This window comes from Hemitrygon akajei, chromosome 4 (assembly GCF_048418815.1).
Source record: "Hemitrygon akajei chromosome 4, sHemAka1.3, whole genome shotgun sequence".
NCBI lineage: Eukaryota > Metazoa > Chordata > Chondrichthyes > Myliobatiformes > Dasyatidae > Hemitrygon > Hemitrygon akajei.
In genome coordinates, this window is record NC_133127.1 from 127,596,608 (window position 1) to 127,616,118 (window position 19,511).

The window sequence follows — 19,511 nt, forward strand, 5'->3', positions numbered from 1 at the left end:
CATTGAGTGAATGGGAACAGTTAGAAAGCATTAACATAAACAAGCAAATATAGACAAAAGCATTTAGAAGTTGCAAAAAGCAAAGACGGAAGGTCAAGCCGGGCATGCGGTCCACTCCCCGAGGAGATAAAAAACAAGCTAAGCCAATCTCACATATGGAAAACTGATATATGCAAAAATTCAGTTACAAGGTGTATGGTATTAAAGGCTGCAATGTGCCAGGTAGATGAGGTGTACTTCATCAAGCTTACATTGTGTCTCCCAGAGTACAATAAATCCTTGAAATTCTTTACCAATGAAGGCTGTGGCGCATATTTGCTATTTATAGAATTTTAGATTTTAAGGGAGCAAGAAATTATGTAGTTGGTGTAGTAAGGTGGTGCTGAGGTGAAAGATCAGCCATAATCTTATTGAATGATGGCACAAGCAGAAAATCTGTTTGGGTAATTCCAATTTCAATTTCTTACACTTATATTCTAAGAGGTCATTGAGTGTCGGAAACCCTGTTGTGGTATATCAACTCACAAATACAAGGAAGACAATCCAACTTTTTCCATTCCATTGCACACTACCCATTATAATTCATAGCCAATATTCTGCACAAATACGTATTTACAGCCACTGTACTTCATCCATACTCATATCATTAAGAACTTCAGAATATCTTTAGCATCAAGGCTCCAGTCTTTTTTCTTTATATCTTGGGCACTATTACAGAGTATTCCCTATTTGATATTCAATCTTATTTCCAATCAAATCTAACCATATGTTTAGAGGAACAAGGCACCAGTGGTTTTATTAAATAAGATTGACATTTTTAAAAATAATAAAAGGGAATTCCTTGGATATCTAAGTTACTTAAAATCAAGTTCATTTAATAGCATAGCCTTAGGTTCTGCATGGTCAAACATCAGTAATATACATTAAATGTATACTTTGGTCTGCCCAGGTAACTTAAGGCTCTCTGGTATGCTTATAGCCTTTCCTAAACAATAGTGTCCTGAAATTATATATTTATCCCTCTGAGGTTTAACTAACAATTTATAAAATTTGGCATTGCTTCCCTGTACTTGTATTCTACGCCAATTTTTAAATCCAGGGATCCTGTATGATGACTAAATGTAACAGAATTTAAAAAAACTCCTTGAAGAAACATGCTTTGAATCAGAAAGTAAAATCTGAATTTAAAGTACAGAAAAATAATAATGCAATAGATTATTCACCATACTGCAGTATGTGAAGTTTGAGTTAAGAGGAACCAAACCCTGCCCTCCAGCAATGCATTTCTTGGATTTCTGTCACTTTAAAATGTTGCAAAACATACCAAATAAGCTTATCAAAACTGCATACAGGATCCCTGGATTTAAAAATTGGCGTAGAATACAAGTACAGGGAAGCAATGCCAAATTTTATAAATTGTTAGCTAAACCTCAGAGATAAATATATAATTTTAGGACACTATTGTTTAGGAAAGGCTATAAGTATACCAGAGAGCCTTAAGTTACCTGGGCAGACCAAAGTAGCTGTGATTGTTATACTTAAAACAAAAGTGCTAAAAATTGAAGGGCTTTTTGCAAATAAAGATAAACAGTTGCTTGTGGTGAGATTTCAAGTAATTAACAAGAACCAATATGAAAATTAAAGCAAAAATTATGACAATTGACATGGAATAACATTGGAGGTTGATTCAATAATTGCATTCAAAGTGTAAAGGAAAATAAAAGCATGACTAAAGAAAACTGGAATGGGTTTAAAAGATCAGATGAGGTCAATATTTGTATTCTGCAATTTTGAAGAACAATCAACATTTGTTATATGCTGAAGACGTTGACAAATTTGTTAACTGCTATTGTTAATTTGCAAGAGTCCACTGCATTTTGACAATTATTTGCCTGATAATCCCTACCTATGCTTTTGTGCAGATACAGTGGTATGCAAAAGTTTGGGCATCCCGGTCAAAATTTGTTACTGTGAATAGCTAAGCGAGTAAAAGGTGACATGATTTCCAAAAGGCATAAAGTTAAAGATGACATATTTTTTTAATATTTTAAGCAAGATTATTTTTTTCCCCCCATTTTTTAGTTTCAAAGTATCAAAAAAAAAGGGCTGAAGCAAAAGTTTGGGCACCCTGCACGGTCAGTACTTAGTAACACCACCTTTGGCAAGTATCATAGCTTGTAAATGCTTTCTGTAGCCAGCTAAGAGTCTTTAAGTTCTTGTTTGGGGGATTTTTGCCCATTCTTCCTTGCAAAAGGCTTCTGGTTCTGTGAGATTCTTGTGCCATCTTGCATGCACTGCTCTTTTGAGGTCTATCCACAGATTTTTGATGATGTTTAGGTCAGGGGAGGGCCATGGCAAAACCTTCAGCTTGCACCTCTTGAGGTAGTCATTGTGGATTTTGAGGTGTGTTTAGGAACATTATCCTGTTGTAGAAGCCATCCTCTTTTCACCTTCAGCTTTTTTACAGTGTGATGTTTGCTTCCAGAATTTGCTGGTATTTAATTTAATTCATTCTTCCATTCCCCGTGCCACTGGCCTCAACACAAGTCCAAAGTATGATCAATCCACCCCGATGCTTAACAGTTGGAGAGGTGTTCTTTTCATGAAATTCTGCACCTTTTTTCCTCCAAACATAACCTTTGCTCATTGCAGCCAAAATGTTCCATTTTAACTTCATCAGTCCACAGGACTTGTTTCCAAAATACATCAGACTTGTTTAGATGTTCCTTTGCAAACTTCTGAACTTTGTGGTGAGGACGTAAGGAAGGTTTTCTTCTGATGACTCTTCCATGAAAGTCATATTTGTGCAGGTGTCGCTGCACAGTAGAACAGCGCACCACCACTCCAGAATCTGCTAAATCTTCCTGAAGGTCTTTTGCAGTCAAACGGGGGTTTTGATTTGCCTTTCTAGCAATCCTACAAGCATTTCTTGGTCTTCCAGACCTCAACTTGACCTCCACCATTCCTGTTAACTGCCATTTCATAACTACATTACAAACTGAGGAAATGGCTACTTAAAAACGCTTTGCTATCTTCTTATAGCCTTCTCCTGCTTTGTGGATATCATTTATTTTAATTTTCAGAGTGCTAGGCAGCCGCTTAGAGGAACCCATGGCTGCTGATTGTTGGGACAAGGTTTGAAGAGTCAGGGTATTTATAAAGTTTTGAAATTTGCATCACCTGGCCTTTCCTAATGATGATTGTGAACAAGCCATAGCCCTAACAAGCTAATTATGGTCTGAGACCCTGGTAAAAGTTATCTGAGAGCTCAAATCTCTTGGGGTGCCCAAACTTTTGCATGGTGCTCCTTTCCTTTTTTCACTCTGAAATTGTACAAAACAAAAATAATACACTAATCTTGTTTAAAATGTAGTAAAGAATGTTTCATCTTTTAACTTAATGACTTTTGGAGATCAATTCATCTTCTACTCACTTAACTATTCACAGGAACAGAAATTTTGACCAGGGGTGCCCAAACTTTTGCATACCACTGTATCTACACTCCTCAGTTATAATATTCAGCCCATTTTGGAGTCCATGACAAAAATGAATTATGCCAGTTGTTCACTGCATTGCCCTTGGTACTCACCTTTAGTGGGCTTTAGCACAGGAAACTAAGTTAAGTTACACTGGAGACTTGAGTTACCAAGACAATAAAAAAATGGCATGATGCCTTAACCAATCAGAAATCTTACAGTGTGAGTTTGACTTCATTAGATAGTAGATGTGGAGAGGATGTTTCCTGTAGTAAATGAGTCCAGGACCAGTGGACACAGACTCAGAATAGAAGAATGTCCCCTTTAGAACCGAGACGACAAGTTATTTCTTTAGCCGGAGGGTGGTGAATCTGTCAAGTTCACTGCCACAGACAGTTGTGGAGGACAAGTTATTGGGTATATTTATATGGAGGTTAAGGTTCTTGATTAATCAGGGTGTCAAAGGTTATGGGGAGAAAGCAGAATTGGTTTGAGAGGGGTGATAAATCAGCCATGATGGAATGGCAGAGCAGACTTGATGGGCCAAATGGCCCAATTCTGCTCCTATGTTTTATGGTCGTTTTATTCTCCCCTTGTTTCCATCAACATCACCACCCCCCCCCCCCCGAGATTTTACACACCTACATATAAGGGACATTTTATGGTGACTAATAAATTTACAACCAACCTGCATGGATTTGGGTTATAGGGGGAAACCAGAGCATGTAGAGGATATCTATACCATTACGAGGGAAGGTGTGACAGTGCAGGAGTTCCAAACTCTACATAGGTTTTTGAGTCTGTATGACAGCAATTCTATTTGATGCAACACTGACCTGCTCTATAATGTACTTCACAAAACTTTCAAATTCTAGAGATGCAGATAAATTAGAGGAATCTTTCAGATTCCGTCATTAACCACCCGAGTAAATGTAGTTAATGAAAATTCCACCTACAATTCTAAATATTGCATCTTTATTAGCTACCCCAAATTTTGAAATTTTAAGTGGCTCATTAGTGTGTGTCAATAATCACAAACTATAATTTCATTGCAATACCATCACACCTCTAACTGGGTTATTTGCTTTAGTTTTGCTTTCACTGAATTCAGACAAGAATGAATTACTTCCTTATAAGATAGATATTTAAATCATAATGTATTTAAAAAATTCTACAAAATCAATGACTTAAATTATAAAATACAAAATACCTTTTTTCCATCAACCTGAAATGAAATTATTAAACTGTACAAATTGTGATATTATGAAGCTGAAGCACAATGGATTGGTTTACTGTGCTACTTTACAAAGAGATGATTTTAAACATGCCCCCTTTTCCTTTCCAACCCAGCAATTTGAACTTCCAGACAATCTCTTTTTTCTACATACATATCCACAAGCTATGAAAACATTTCAAATCCATTTTTAATTCTACTCTCCTTAAGACATCAATTTAGCTTTCATGCTCTTAAGGGAAATTAAAAAAAAGAGGTTAACATAGATTGCAATTCACAAGGTTAAGCAAATCTCCAGAATAAAAATTTCTCAAATAAATCAAAATAGATTACTTTGTTATTTACAGTGGAAGAACAAAATCATATTGCACAATGCTTTCACACTGTGAAATATTTTCAGTTTTTATTTCAGATCTTCTAAAATTTATCTAGTGAAAATGTTTTATCTAATAAAACAATAGTGTTTTACCTCAGGTTAACAGTATAAAATATTTGACTTTACTTGATTCTTAAAAGTCACAAAGATGCAGATTTGACAAAAGGATAATTTTATAATAAAACATTTAAACCGGGTAATTGATTAAATTTACAGTAAAGCTAGGCAGTGATGCTTGATTATTAATGTGAGCATTCCCAATATAAAATCTGCAGATTTGAAAAAGTTTAAAGTACAAAAATTGAATTCTAAATACATCAAAATGTATTCCAGACTTACACTTAATATTCAAAAAATTTTTTGCATTGGAGAAGTTGGAAGCAAATCCCATTTTATATGCTTTCAAAGAGTCTTAGATTGTTTTATTAAATGTAACAAAAAGTAAACTTTTCGTAAAGAGATAGCGCCATGAAATATTTTGCAGTTGTCATACCACATCTAAATAAGATATTCAACATTTTGGTGGGCAGTCTCAAAATATCTGGTATGCTAAAATTTATTTAACAGGGACATCTGCTGAGTAAAGGCTCCAAGTATAACAAGACATATCACCAGTATTTTGAGGAGATAATAAAACTGTCAAATGATATATAATTTCCCTCTTCATTCACAAAGTGCATTGCTTGTACAGCTGCAGTCAGCTATTTGTGTGTCAGAAGCAGATACTTTGAACTCAGCAAGTTGCAACATGACTGGCAAGGTAATTAACAAAACCCACATTGTCTAGGGTACATTCAGAAGCACGCAGTGGTTTGTTTTTTTAAGTCTTTTGTACCAACATGCAACATCTGAATTGATTTGGGTTTCCATTTGGAATATTTTGCACTTCCATATACTGATTAACAGCAGAAAGAACAACTTCTCCCTGATTTAAGATTGGTTCACTGAAGCCATCATAAATTGCTTAACAGCTGCCATTCCAGAGACTATGTTAGAAAGAATATTACCAGGTTCCTCAAATTCTCTCTGATCACTAGTCAATAGACTGCTTCCTCTAGGGATGTTACTGGGTACATACTCATAAGACTCTGCAGGAGCAATCCAGCATTTAGCTTTTGCATTCAGCTTTTCTTCCTTTATAGAGAGCTTGTTTCTTGCACTCATCAAACCTTTCTTCACAAGCTTTGTACACATTTCTAAATCTTTATTAGTAAACCCTTTTGTCGGTTTACATGCCCTTTTAGGCTGCTTTTTTTGATTTGCATATAATGTATCTGAAAAATATTCTAAACCTTTATAGCTTTCTGGTAAGATACTATCTTTCTCAATATTCTCTATTTTACTGGGTTTGATCTCATTGTTGTGATATTTGTACTTTTGAATAGTTCTTCTGTCCCATTGCCTTGCATTTGATTTTCCATGTCTTTTTTTAAAGCTATTTATTGCCTTACTAACTTTGGAAGTTTTATTAACTTTGGGATATTTATATTTAATTGAACTCACATGATCAAAAGTTTGTAACTGATTAGAAGATTGTGCACGTGACAAGAATGAAACAGATGTGGGCTCACTTTGACTCTTGACAGTCGTAGAAAATACTTCACTGTGGATCTGAAATTGTTCTGAACATTCATTTAGAAATGTAGCCTTCTTGGCAAATTGATTTTGGCTGCACTGTTGCAAAGAATTTGCATTAGATTTTATCACCTTAGAGGGAATTTCTGCTGTACATCCTTTTGAAAATTCAGAGCTACATGTTGGTTTTGCTTTTCCAGGGGTAAAATTTGAAATATCTAAAATACAGAGGGTGTCTTTTGAAGTAAAGAGTTGTTTTGTTTCTTCACTTACTTTCTGAGTGAAGTTAGCATTTATTTCATTTTGACAACTGTACATCTTCAAGCCACATTGATTTGTACTTTTGTTCATATTTAATTGATTCTTAGTTTTGTCATTTTCAGAGCTAACTTCACCTGCAGAATATAACTCTTCGTCCATTACTCTGTGATGATGTACACTTTGAATAGTCTCTAAATTGCAAGCTTCATGGATGTTTGGTTCAACTTCCAACTTAAGGCTATTTGATTCATCACTACTGCATCTTGTGGATATGTTAATTTGTCTTTGCCGTGAAGAAAATGGGCTCTCTGTTACATCTTCATTGAACTGCTGACCAGTACTGGAATCCTGTGGGGAAATTTGGAAATTTTCATTAACAGCAAAATCATCGCCATCCAGCAGAGATCGGAAATATCCTCCAAGGATTTCTGGAGCAGAATGTATACTGTAAACAGACAGTACAGGGCAGCCTGGACTGCTGGCTGGATCTAGAGAAAGTAACTCCCTAGAAGTTTCTATTTTATTACGAACTATTGAAGAATGCATATTGGTGGTATTGAAGTTACCGAAAGAATCAGAAGCAGAATTCCACTCACCTTGAACTTTGTGCACATCTGCATTTAGGACTTGAGAGTTTTCGTCAGGTTTCTTTAAGTAATTTCTATCACTACTTTCCTTACCATCCTGAGCAGTTGTTCTCCTTTTCCTTGAAAGTATGTTTTGTTTCTTTAACTTTTGTAGTGAATCTTCCTGCTGCATGTCTCTTAACCAACCAGGCTTATGCACGGTCCGAATAGTGATACGCTTTAATTCTATTTCATCTGTAAATTCATAAACAGACTTATCATACTTTTGTACATTCTTGGGTACTTCTGTGTTTGAGTCAACTGTTTCAATTACACTATTTTTTCGATGATTCAAAGAGTGCCCTATTTTAACTGATGACGTGCCATTTGCAAGTGTTCGTTGTTTTTTATTTTTAGAAGCAAAAAACATATAAGATGTACCAGCATCTGAGCAGATTTTTAATTTCCCATCACTTCTTTCTTGGTTATGATATTTATTACATTTAGGAACTGGAGACCAAAATTCCTTAAGTGGTGAAAGTTTTTTATATTTTTTTACTACTTCATCAGTCAATAATACCTGTTGCTCAGTACAATCTAATCGACTTATTTTTACGTGCATGTTTTTGTGTCCTTTGAACCGATTGACAATAATGTATTTTATAATTACAGGCGGCTCTTTTTTGCCAGTTTTCTTCCTTTTTCTCGGACACCAGTCATCATCATCCTCCTTTGCAGTATCTGTAGTTTGATCTATTTTCCCTAGTGTTTTTATGGTGTCTAGGGAATCAATGTCATATAAATAATCATCATTGTACCGTATCTGGCGTTTAGCCCTCAAAGTGTAATTGGTTTGATTTGAATACCTATCTGCACTTTTCTTCAAAAGCTTCCATTTTCCTTGATCTTCACTGAGAACTGAGGATGAACAGACTGAATCCAGTGAACTCTCAGCATCTTTCCAGTCATCCATAAAAGCACCAGACAGAAGGCAGCTTTTACTCTCTAACTGACACAAAGTGTGATGTTCTGGATTGTCATGTTCCCTTTTCTCTTCTTGAGCAGAAGCAATTTTTTTTAGGATAGTTTCCTCCCCATTTTTCATTCCATTACAACAGTTGCTGGGAAAAAATTGGAGCTGTGCATCATCTTGATGAGCATGAACATTAGTTTTATCTTTTATATTGTCCTGAAAAGATTCATATCGTATTTTCAGTGAGCAGACATCACTATTTAATGCTGATTCATCAAACAAAAAACTGTCACTGCCTTCCTCACTTAGTAAGTTAGTTGAAAAATCATTTATTGTGCAAAGATCTAAAAATTCTTCTTTATTTTCATTTATGAAGGACTCAAAGTAACTCCAGTTCTGGCTTGGAAAAGGCAGCAATGTATCATCTCCATTAGATTTTTCTGTGAAGAAACACTGAGTATTGGCAGTGGTATCCAATTCATCAACTTTTACACCGTTAAATTTGTCTTCACATGTTATTCCATTTAAAGAAAAGTTTAACATTTGGTCAGAAATAGTGTCTTCAGTCTGAAAAACTGAAATGTGCGTTTCAGGAATCATCGTGGTTTCCTTATTCAGCTTATTATTGCAGATTCGCCACCGGGCTTCAAATTCACAACATTCTATTTTATTTGCTTCAGAAATATCCTCAGCCACCCGTTGAACTTCACAGGTCTTTCTACTGAAGCATGAAAAGTCCTTAGATTCCATAGTAAATTCAGCAAAATCCTGCTACATGTAAAGGCACGTGTAGAGAAACATTACACTAACTGGAGGAAGGATGTTTTTGCGATAGTGTAGCATCAGTCTGGAAATAATCCATTTTCTTTAGTTGTCATCATATCAAGTTGCACACAATGTATAGTAAATATCCATCCCTTAAGGAGTAAAGTTTCTAAAAAAAAACATATCAAGATGTAACATGCACTTAAGAATTCAAACATTCGTAAAACTTGAATATGCAATTATTTTTCATTTTTCTAAAGTATGTTTAAATCAACACACAAATTATGAGGTGAATCTTTTAAATAGAAATCACAAATTTTTTTAAAAAAAATATTTCAATTTTAAAGTATCTTAAAATTTGCTTTCTTGCATTTAATTACATGTAGATGAAAATACACATTTTAAACTCTTGTTTTTTTTAGTAGAGGTCATCATGCTAAGTATATTTGGCCATTTAAAAAATTAAATATAAATAGCTACTCCGGAAGTGACATTAGCAAACTCTTTCTGGTAATTTTCCCAAGCCCTATGTCAGATTCTTCCACATCCACTTCAATGTGAATAGTTTTTGAAAAATGCCCATTTTGACATTTTTCTTGTTTGAGTGTTGACTTCACAAAAGTATTAAGAAACCGTTCAATTAAGGGTAAAAGGCTTACATGCTAGCGTCACAGCTGTATAGATGATGTAAAACACAGATATGAAACCCACATAATGGATACAAGCAATCTTCATAAAAACTTAAAGTTTGCATTCTCCATCATGTGGCTTTCCTTGGTTGAGCAGTTGTCATACACCTTCCCTCAACTCCACCAACCTCAGAAAAAATGAGTATTGACAGGAACCATAAAAACATTTGTTAGTAGAATATGATACCCTGTTAAGTTTAAACTGCTACATGCAATTGTTTATTTTATTACTCAGATGATGAAAATATTAAACTTGAGTTCTCAACACCAGCTAGGTATTAAAAATTTCCCAGACAAATCAAGTTTCTTTCTCACATGACCACAGAAGTTGTTTAGGAATACGAAAGCAAATTAAGCATTTTACGAGAGTTTAAATAAAGGGGACAGGGAATACTTGATGTTCCCTTTTGACACTGCACTGAAAGAAAGCTGTGGCAATACAGAAAGAAGCAAAAACATTTCCCTTTTATCCAGTGGCTTGATTACCCAGCTTGAAGCTCGAGTTGCTCTTCAAAGTAGGGAAACATAGCTCAACCAGAAATGCAGTACAATGATTTTCTGTAAACAATCTAGGGATCTTCACAGGGTAAATCCTGGAAGAATGTTTCTTCTGATGGAAGACTCTCGGATGACAGAGCATAATCACAGAATTTAGGAGTGTTGTTCAAGCCTTTGGAATTCTTTAGCCCAAAAAGCACTGGTGATTGAATCCATGAATATATAAAAAGCTCATATAAATATTTAAATCATTAAGGGAATTAAAGGTTAAAAGGATGAGGACATTCAAGTTGAATTGAGGAATATATTCTCAACTATGAACTTATTGAATAATGAAGCAGGCTTTAGTAGCCCATTCAGTTGGTTTTGTGGAATAACTATTAAAAGTATTTTATTTGCACAAATATAGTGAAAAATTTGACAAAATAATGAGATCATTGTAAATCTATATGCTGATCCCTCACCTGGCACACCACAGAATGCAGTATTAGTCTCTTAGTCCTAAGAGTAGTAATCTTCACAGCTCATACTGCTTGTACAAAACAAGGTATCTGCTCAGGCTCTGCTGTAGCAGGAACTTGGCACAAGCCCCTGGGCTCCAGCAGCAATGTGGAACTGTTGAATGGCTGCGAGGCAGGCTGCTGTTGGAAAGCTGGGGAAGTGGAGCAGCACTGACGTGGAATTCAGGGCTTCGTGCTGCCAAGAGTGTTGAGTTCAGGTCATTGTTGGATATTGCAGTTACCGTAGATTCCGGACTACAGAGCGCACCTGATTAAAAGCCGCTGGCTCTAATTTTAGAAATAAAATCAATTTTTTACTTGTACAGGCCGCACCGGATTTTAGGCCGCACCGGATTTTCGGCCGCAGGTGTCCCACGTTGTAATATGAGATATTTACACAGAAAGATATTACACGTGAGGATTTTTTAACTTTTAATTAAATCCATATGGTAACAAACAAATATATATTGCAAATGCTTTTTTTCGAACCGTGCCTGTAATACGGCTACTTTTAAATATACATACGTATCGGTAACACAAATTACGTTGCATATACTTTTTTACTGAACAGCACGAACAACATTCCAATATCTCCTAGCGACTGGTAAAAATATATATACTGCAGCCTACCAGGAAAAGTTATTGATCGCCTTTAACTTAAAAGCAGCGTTTTCGCTCGGGTCTAATGAGCTCGGCTAATGTGCTCGGGTCTGATGAGCTCGCGTAACGCGATCGGGTCTAATCGGGTCTAATGAGCTCGGCTAATGTGCTCGGGTCTGATGTGCTCGCGTAATGCCTTCCCGTTTATTGCAAACCGGTATTTTTCCCACAAGACGCGGCGAAACCGGGTGTGACATCATAGCATCCCGGGATGTAGTACAGAAAACAAATATAGTTAAAACACTTCTAACTTTAACTAACAAATGAATTACTAAGCGAAAATATTATAAACTAAGTAACTGCCATAAAGGCAGCACAATGCTTTTCTTCGAGTGTTTTCCATGTTGATGAGGGTGAGTACAAATGACTGATTTACAATAATTTAATTGTGAAAGTGCGCTTGATTTATCGTACAATTTCATTGGACCTCTGTGAACTACTCATCAATTTTATTGGTCTACTGTTACGAGGCAAAATGTTTACGAGGCGGCATGAAAAAAAACCATGTATTAGCCGCTCTGGATTAAAGGCCGCAGAGTTCAAAGCTGTTCAAAATGTGGGAAAAAAGTAGCGGCTTATAATCCGGAATCTACGGTAATTCCTATTTTCTCTCACCATCTCCAGTTGAATGTAATATAATTGGTTGTCTCTCATTTGTGTGGCCATGCAGCTTACCACAGCCTACGGTTTTCTCCATATTACCAAACCCAACTGTGGTCACTCCAACAATGTTGCCAATGCCTGTAGTCACCATAGCAGTCAAGGTGCATTCCTGAGGCCCACACTACATTGTTGTGAGACCACACTGCTCATCAGCCTTCAGAGGCAAGCACTGCATATTGCCTCAGCAGCACACACCAAGCCATACAACAATACAATCACTTTAACGGTTTCATAAGTTCACAGCACGACAGTAGATAGGGCAGGGCTTTGTGCCAGTACTTGATGCAGCAGAGCTGCCAGTAATGCCTCTCTATATTTAACATTATGACTGAGTCCACTCATGTTTAACAAAGTTCTAGTACACAAAATAGATTTGAACACAGAAACATTCTCAGAAGCAACTTGTTTTCTTTGGGAATGCTATGGAGGAGTCAAAAATCCATAAATTAAATTGGTGACTAAGTAATCAGATAATTAACAATACTTTCAGGATTATACATTACCCACAAACACAATTTACCCAGCTCTATCAACACACAAAATGCTGGAGGAACTCAGCAGGCCAGGCAGCATTTATGGAAAAGAGAAGTCAACGTTTCAGACTGAGACCCTTTATCAGGACTCAATGCTGCCAAATCTAAATAGAGTTGGAGTTGTATAGCATAGAAATAAAGCCTTTCGGCTTAACATGTTCATACTTACCAATACCGCAATTCCACACCTGGATTAATTTCCTATTTCTTTATGCCTCATTCATTCAAGTATCCATCCAGATGCCTCTTAAATACTGTTACTTTTTTCTTCTAGCAGCTCATTTTCACTTACAAACTGCTCTGAAAAATTTAACCCTCAGATTCCCTCTAAAATTCCTTCCTTTCACCTTAAACCAATGCCCTCTAGTTTTAGAGACCATCAACCATGGGAAAGAGACATTGGTTATCCACACTATATACACCTCATAATTTTATATACCTCTGTCATATCACCCTTCAGCCTCATTTGCTCCAAGGAAAACAGCCCCAAAACTATCCAATTTTTCCTGATAACTCAAGCACTCTAATCCAGACAAAATCCTTGCAATTTTTTTCTGCACCCTCTCTAACCTAATCACAGCCTTCTGTGTATTTCAAGTGTGGCTTGACCAACATTCCTAAGTATCCTCAGCCACATGAAGTTAAATATGGGGCCCAAATTTACAACTATAACAATGGCAAAGCCATACAAGTCAGGTACAGTAACAGAAACTTCAGATGAGTCAAGTGGACAATTAAAATTTCCCACAGCTACACTAAACTTATGTGCACACACAGGATGAATGGTATTGAATAAAAGGATGCATAATAAAGCCTTCTATTTCAAAAGATTTGCCACTGCATGGGAGCTCACGGGTGGGGCTGTTGCAGGAAGACCAGCAAATGAAGACAAGAAATGCCCCAGAGGCAGATGCAGTTCATAGAAACCAGAACAGTTGAAATATTGGTTAGTGGATGGACACAAGTGACATTTGTACAAGAAGCTGAGGTGACCTTTATCAGGACTCGGAGGGGGACTATGTAACTTTGTTTGTTTTGGCTCGATGCAATTGTGCTACATGCTACAAGCCAAGAAGTATTTAGACCACATTACCCAGACTTGGACCTTGAACTTCAGGTGCTAGTTTTTAATTTTGCTTGTATCAATGATGGCATTTGACTAATAAAACAGGCAAGGTACTTGCCCTTAGAATGATGTGAAGTTAGCAATGATATAAATACTTGCAATCCTTTGGACTAAGCAGCTTGGGGAGTAGATGTGCCTTTTCTTCCTGGCATATTTCTGGATCCAGGGAGTATATTTGTTTGACCTTCCCTCTGAGCACATTTGCTCCTGGACAGAATGGACAGACAAGTGACAGAGCAAATTGATATACATGGTACCATCAGACAGCTCACTTATGATGTCCACTTTGCAATGTGCAGACATGAATGTAAGAGATATGTTAATGTATGAAGATAATGTAACCAGTGGTTCTCTAACTAACGTTAACTTCACAATCTCCTAATGACTGGTTTAGTGGTACAATTGTATGCTTTAGTCACAGTTCCACTTCCCTTGGTATTACCAGATCAATTCTTATTTATTAACATGTTCAAAACATTTAATCCCCTACACACAACACAATGGGTTGTGTTATATCTGTAGAGCATTAATTACAGTACAGCTGGGAAATTTTAGGCTAGTCACCTCAAAGAATATTCTGGTCTTGGAATCTGAAGCATGCTTGTATTTATGGTCTGATGAAATGGTTTGCTAACACAAAAACTGATGGAGTTATGAAAAGTGAACAAGATTGTGAAAGGATATGGAAGGACAAAGGTTAGTTCAAAGGTTGATTTGAACAGTAGCATATGGAATTTAATCCAGAGAAGCGCAAGTTAGTGCATTTGGGACATTAAAATCTGACAGGATATATACAGCAAATGGCATGAACCTCAGGAATGTTGGGATGCAAGGGATAAAGGGACCTTGGGTGCAAGTTTGTAGTTCCAAAAACTGGTAACACAAAGTACAGTAAGTCCTTATCTTCATAATCAGGGCCTTGAGTGCAAGAGTTGGGATATCATACTGCAGCGGTACAAAACATTGGTCAGACTGAAGTTGTACTAGTGTATACAGTTCTGGTCAGAACTCTTATAGTAAGGATGTGGTCAGTTTGGAAACAATGCATTAGTGATTTACCAGGTAGCTTCCCAAAACAGATAGCTTTACTAATGAGAGATGGATAAACTGAGGTTATTCTTACCAGAGGTTGAGGGGTGATCTTATACAGGTATTTTTTTTTAAATGATAGCAGGCATAGTCAGTCAGTGTTTTGCCTAGGATAGAAGAAACTAAAACTAGAGTCATGGGTTTAAAGTGAGAGGGGAGAAATTTAAAGATAGAGTCAAGATTTTCTCCATACAGAGAATGGTGCTTATATGCAATGTGTTGCCAGTGGAAGAAGCAGAGACAGAAAAAGGCTTTTGGGCAGGAACTTGGATAGGAAAGTAGAGGAACAAAGGCTGATGTGGATAGTGTAGGTAGGCATCACAGTCAGCATGAATGAATCTTAGCTGAAGGGAACTGTTGTTATACCATACAATTCCATCACACTCTATGACCTGACTAATGGGATGGTGCTGTCCATTTTATCCATCAGTGTACACCACAAGTTATTTTTGTTTTGTATAATTTACCCCATTCCAATCTCTGCATTGATTCTTTTCATGTTTCAACTAAATTTTTGCAGCAAATTACTACAGAGCTCATGACCAAACTTGATCAAATTCAGCATAAAGACTTCTTTACAATGTTATAATTCAGCTTTTCATTTTTATTCCAACTTTTCACTTCTTAGTACATTGACCATACATTTCAGAAAATAATCAGTTTAAATGGTTACAATATGGCTATCAGGTGAATTGAACTGAGTTTTGAACAGGATCATGATTAAGAATACAAATATCCCCGGTGAGTTGGGAGGCAGGGAAAGAGAGGCAGAGCAGTAGCAGGGTAAGACAGAAACTGTCCATAGCAGTATTTTCCATAACACAAAGCCAGTTCATCAGTGGCTGTATCATGACATGCAAATTAATTGAATAAAAATTGTATTTATTTACTCTCCCCTCACAAATTTTGTAAAAGAAAATTTCTATTGGCCAAAGTTACAAGGATATGGAAAAGTGGAGTGCAGATGTATCCAAATTAATGGACCTTAACAGCCAATGCATATGAAAATTTAATCTAGAAGTGTCAGAGAACTGGAGACAATCTAGAACAAGTAATGAGCAATTACTAATTGATGGAGAACTATGTGCAGTACAATTTGGGATCAGCTGAAACTTAAGATATTGCAGAATAAGCTGCCTTGAAAGCAACAAAACATTCAAGTCCAGAAACAACTGAAGCATGGATTAGGCTGTAGAGAAAGGTCAGCTTAGGTAAAAGTGCTATTATAAATTATGGGTGCAAATATTCTTGAGGGTTTATTGGGCCAAATAGAATGCCAAGAATGTAAATAGCATTTAATTCTGAAAGTGTGGTTAGAAACCAGAATCTAAAGGATTGATAATGAGTTTGAGATTCATCTAAAGTTAAGTCTTCCTAACCCAAGAAAAATCCACTCTTCCAAGACTGGGTAATGGTAGTACAAAAATTTTTTAAGAGTTAAAGGAAAACAAAAAAATAGAGCTGGTGTTTTGGTAGAATTTTATTCATTTTAGTGGGGTGTACCAACAAGACCAACATTTATTCAACTATCCTAAACTGGCCTTGAGAAGCTAGTGGCATACCACACATTTTTCATTACTTTATCTACATAAGGCATACCCAATAAAGTTGAATTAGGAACACCAAGGTTTAGAGCCAAAACAATGAATAAGAGTAGCATTTCCAATTCAGGATAGGTGCGATTTGAAGGGAACCGGCAAATGGCCCCAAGCACCTGTTGTCACTGTCCTTCTTGGTAGCAGAGGTCACAGGTTTATGAGATATTCACTTGGGCTACTCCAATTGCAACTGCTGTGCATTTTTGTAGATACTACATATAGTATTATGTTTTCCCTTTGCAATTACTCTTCAGCTATAGACTTTCTACAACATACCAAAATAAAATTATATCAACTCAGCGAATTAAACAATGCCATACCCCACCTGCAAGTTTAATATACCTAATGCAGATGCGGAAAATATAAACACTGCCAAATAGTTTTTTTTCTCAGTATAATAGTTTATTCCACAAGCAAATAAACTGAGTAAAAATGCTATTGCCACACTTCTATAAGCTGTACCAAAACATTCAGTTTATTTCTGTAGAATAGGTATTGTAGTCAATGGTACAACTAACTATTTTGTGATACAGGATTGACTGAATACTTCTCTTAATAAGCTTTTGTTGAAATCTATGCAGGACTGCATCAATAATAATGCAAAACAGAAATCACAACCAATAAATAGCACCAAGTGCTACAGAAAATGAAGTAGCAATATTCTTATCAATTTATACACACCCTATTAGATAATGCACTAACAAACTTTGTGCTACTATTAAGTTTCATTTTTATAGATCAATCTTTTCTTTTAATAAGTGATCAACCTGTTAAAATAGTTCAAGTTTCATATAATACTAATTTTTTTGTCAAAGTATAGGAATTAAGTTTTCCATGACCAGATTTAATCTGTACGTTTTTTTTTGCAAGAATGTAAGCTGCACCATGTGAATCTCCAGAGATCCAGCTGTCCATTTTCCCCTTTCTGTATCAAACAGTGCAAGGATTATTTATTTCAATTAGTGGCTCATGAGGAAAAGCACGATCTTTAAATTCACAATCTTAAAAGGATACATCCTAGGGGAAATATCCTAGAAAAAAAAACAATCTTTCTCAAAATATAACAGAGATATGCTTATGTGAAGTGACTATGAAGTTCAATGCAACTGAAGTTTAATTGTTGTCAAAATGTGAACATGATTGCACTAATCAGAAAACCACTGTAATGATGGGCAAAACAAGTCAACAAAACAAAACCAATTCGCTTGGTAAAACTTTCACAAAACAAGAACTTATTCTGGCTTTATGAATTCTGTACTGGAATTAGGTTTCAAAAAAGCTTTACAAACTTCCCACACAAAATGCCGAGGAACTCAGCAGGTCAGGCAGCATCTATGGAAATGAATGAACAAGATGACGTTTTGGGCTAAGACCCCTCTTCAGAACTGAAAAGGAAGGGGGAAAACATGAAGAAAAAAAGTGGGGGGAGGTTAAGGGTGATAGCTGAAGCCTGGTGGATAGGAAAGGTTAAGGTCTGCAGAGGAAGTAATCTGAGAGGAGAGTGAGCCATTGGAGAACAGGAAGGAGGAGAGGCACCGGAGGAGGTAAGTGATAGGCTGGTGAGAAGAGCTAAGAGATCAGACTGGGGAATAGAAGGGGGAGGGATTTTTTTTAAAACCAGAAGGAGAAGTTGATGTTCATGCTGTCAGGTTGGAAGCTAACAAGTGAAATTCCACTTTTGGTGATGGAGCAGAGGTGCTCAACAAGCAGTCCCCAATTTACGCAGGCAGGTCTCACCAATCAGGAGTACTGGACACAATAGAATACCCTAACAGATTTGCAGGTGAAGTGTTCCCTCACCTGGAAGGACTGCTTGGTGCCCTGAGGGAGGAGACGAATGGGCAGGTGTACCCCTTTGGCCACTTGCAGGGATAACTGCCAGGACTGAGATTAGTGGGGAGATGCAACTGGGGAAGGAAATCACGGAGGGAACAATCCCTGCGGAAAGCGAAGAGTGGTAAAGTTGCTGGGATCCTATTGGAGATGACGGAAGTTGGCCAAAAGCAGAATTTCTAGGTGGCCAAACCATTTTAGTTCCAATTCCCATTCAGACACATCAGTCCATGGCCTTTTCTTGTGCCACGATGAGGCCACTCTCAGGGTGGAAGTGCAACACCTCATGTCTGGGTAGCCTCCAATGTGATGGCATGAACATTGATTTCTCCTTCCAGTAAAAGAATGTTCCCCCTCTGCCTCTATTCCCCACTCTGGCCTCCAACCTCCTCACCTGCCTATCACCTCCCCCTGGGACCCCTCCTCCTTCCCTTTCTCCTATGGTCCATTCTCCTCTCTTATCAGATTCCTTCTTCTCCAGTCCTTTTCTACCCACTTGGCTTCACCCAGTCACCTTCTAGATTATCCTCATTCCCCTCCCCTCACCTTTTATTCTGGCGTTTTTCCTTCTTCCTTCGCAGTTCTGAAGAAGAGATTCGACCAGAAACGTCCACTGTATTCATTTCCATAGATTATGCCCGAGCTGCGGAATTCCTCCAGCATTTAGCGTGCGTTTCTTTGGATTTCCAGCATCTGCAGATTTTTGAGTATGTGTGTGTTTACAAAGACTTTCCCTGTTGCACCCTACCTCCGCAGAACATTTGCCCCTCAATCGGGTGAGAATGCACGTCACGGGCTTTTTAAAAGTTGTCCATGGTTTGCTGCTGCGGCACGAAGTGCGGCTCTCGAGTGTCCGCCTGGTCGGGCACTTCACAAAAGCGGCGTTACATTGTTCTGCTGCAGGCACCCTGTACCGAGCCCCACTGCGGGCGGAGGCGGCAGCGAGGCCAGGGCGCGTTCCTCGAAGACACCGTCGAAGCGCGGCACACAAAGAGGCCGAGAAGAAACGTCCTGCCCCCCGCCCTCGCCTCCCAGCCCCCGACTCGCTGGCTGCCGCTCGATCCTCACCTCAGCTTCACTCGCGCTCGCAACCGCC

At 37.4% G+C, this 19,511-nt stretch overlaps 1 protein-coding gene across 1 annotated transcript; it reads right to left on the reverse strand.

Annotated features, from left to right (window-relative positions):
* Positions 1-4,882: 4,882 nt before the first annotated feature.
* On the reverse strand, positions 4,883-19,505 carry LOC140726637 (uncharacterized). The gene is given in 6 exon segments (XM_073043254.1): positions 4,883-5,906; positions 5,908-5,963; positions 5,966-6,031; positions 6,034-9,395; positions 18,962-19,108; positions 19,484-19,505. Coding segments are annotated over 4 exon segments (3,387 nt in total). The 5' UTR covers positions 9,212-9,395; positions 18,962-19,108; positions 19,484-19,505; the 3' UTR covers positions 4,883-5,819.
* Positions 19,506-19,511: the final 6 nt, after the last annotated feature.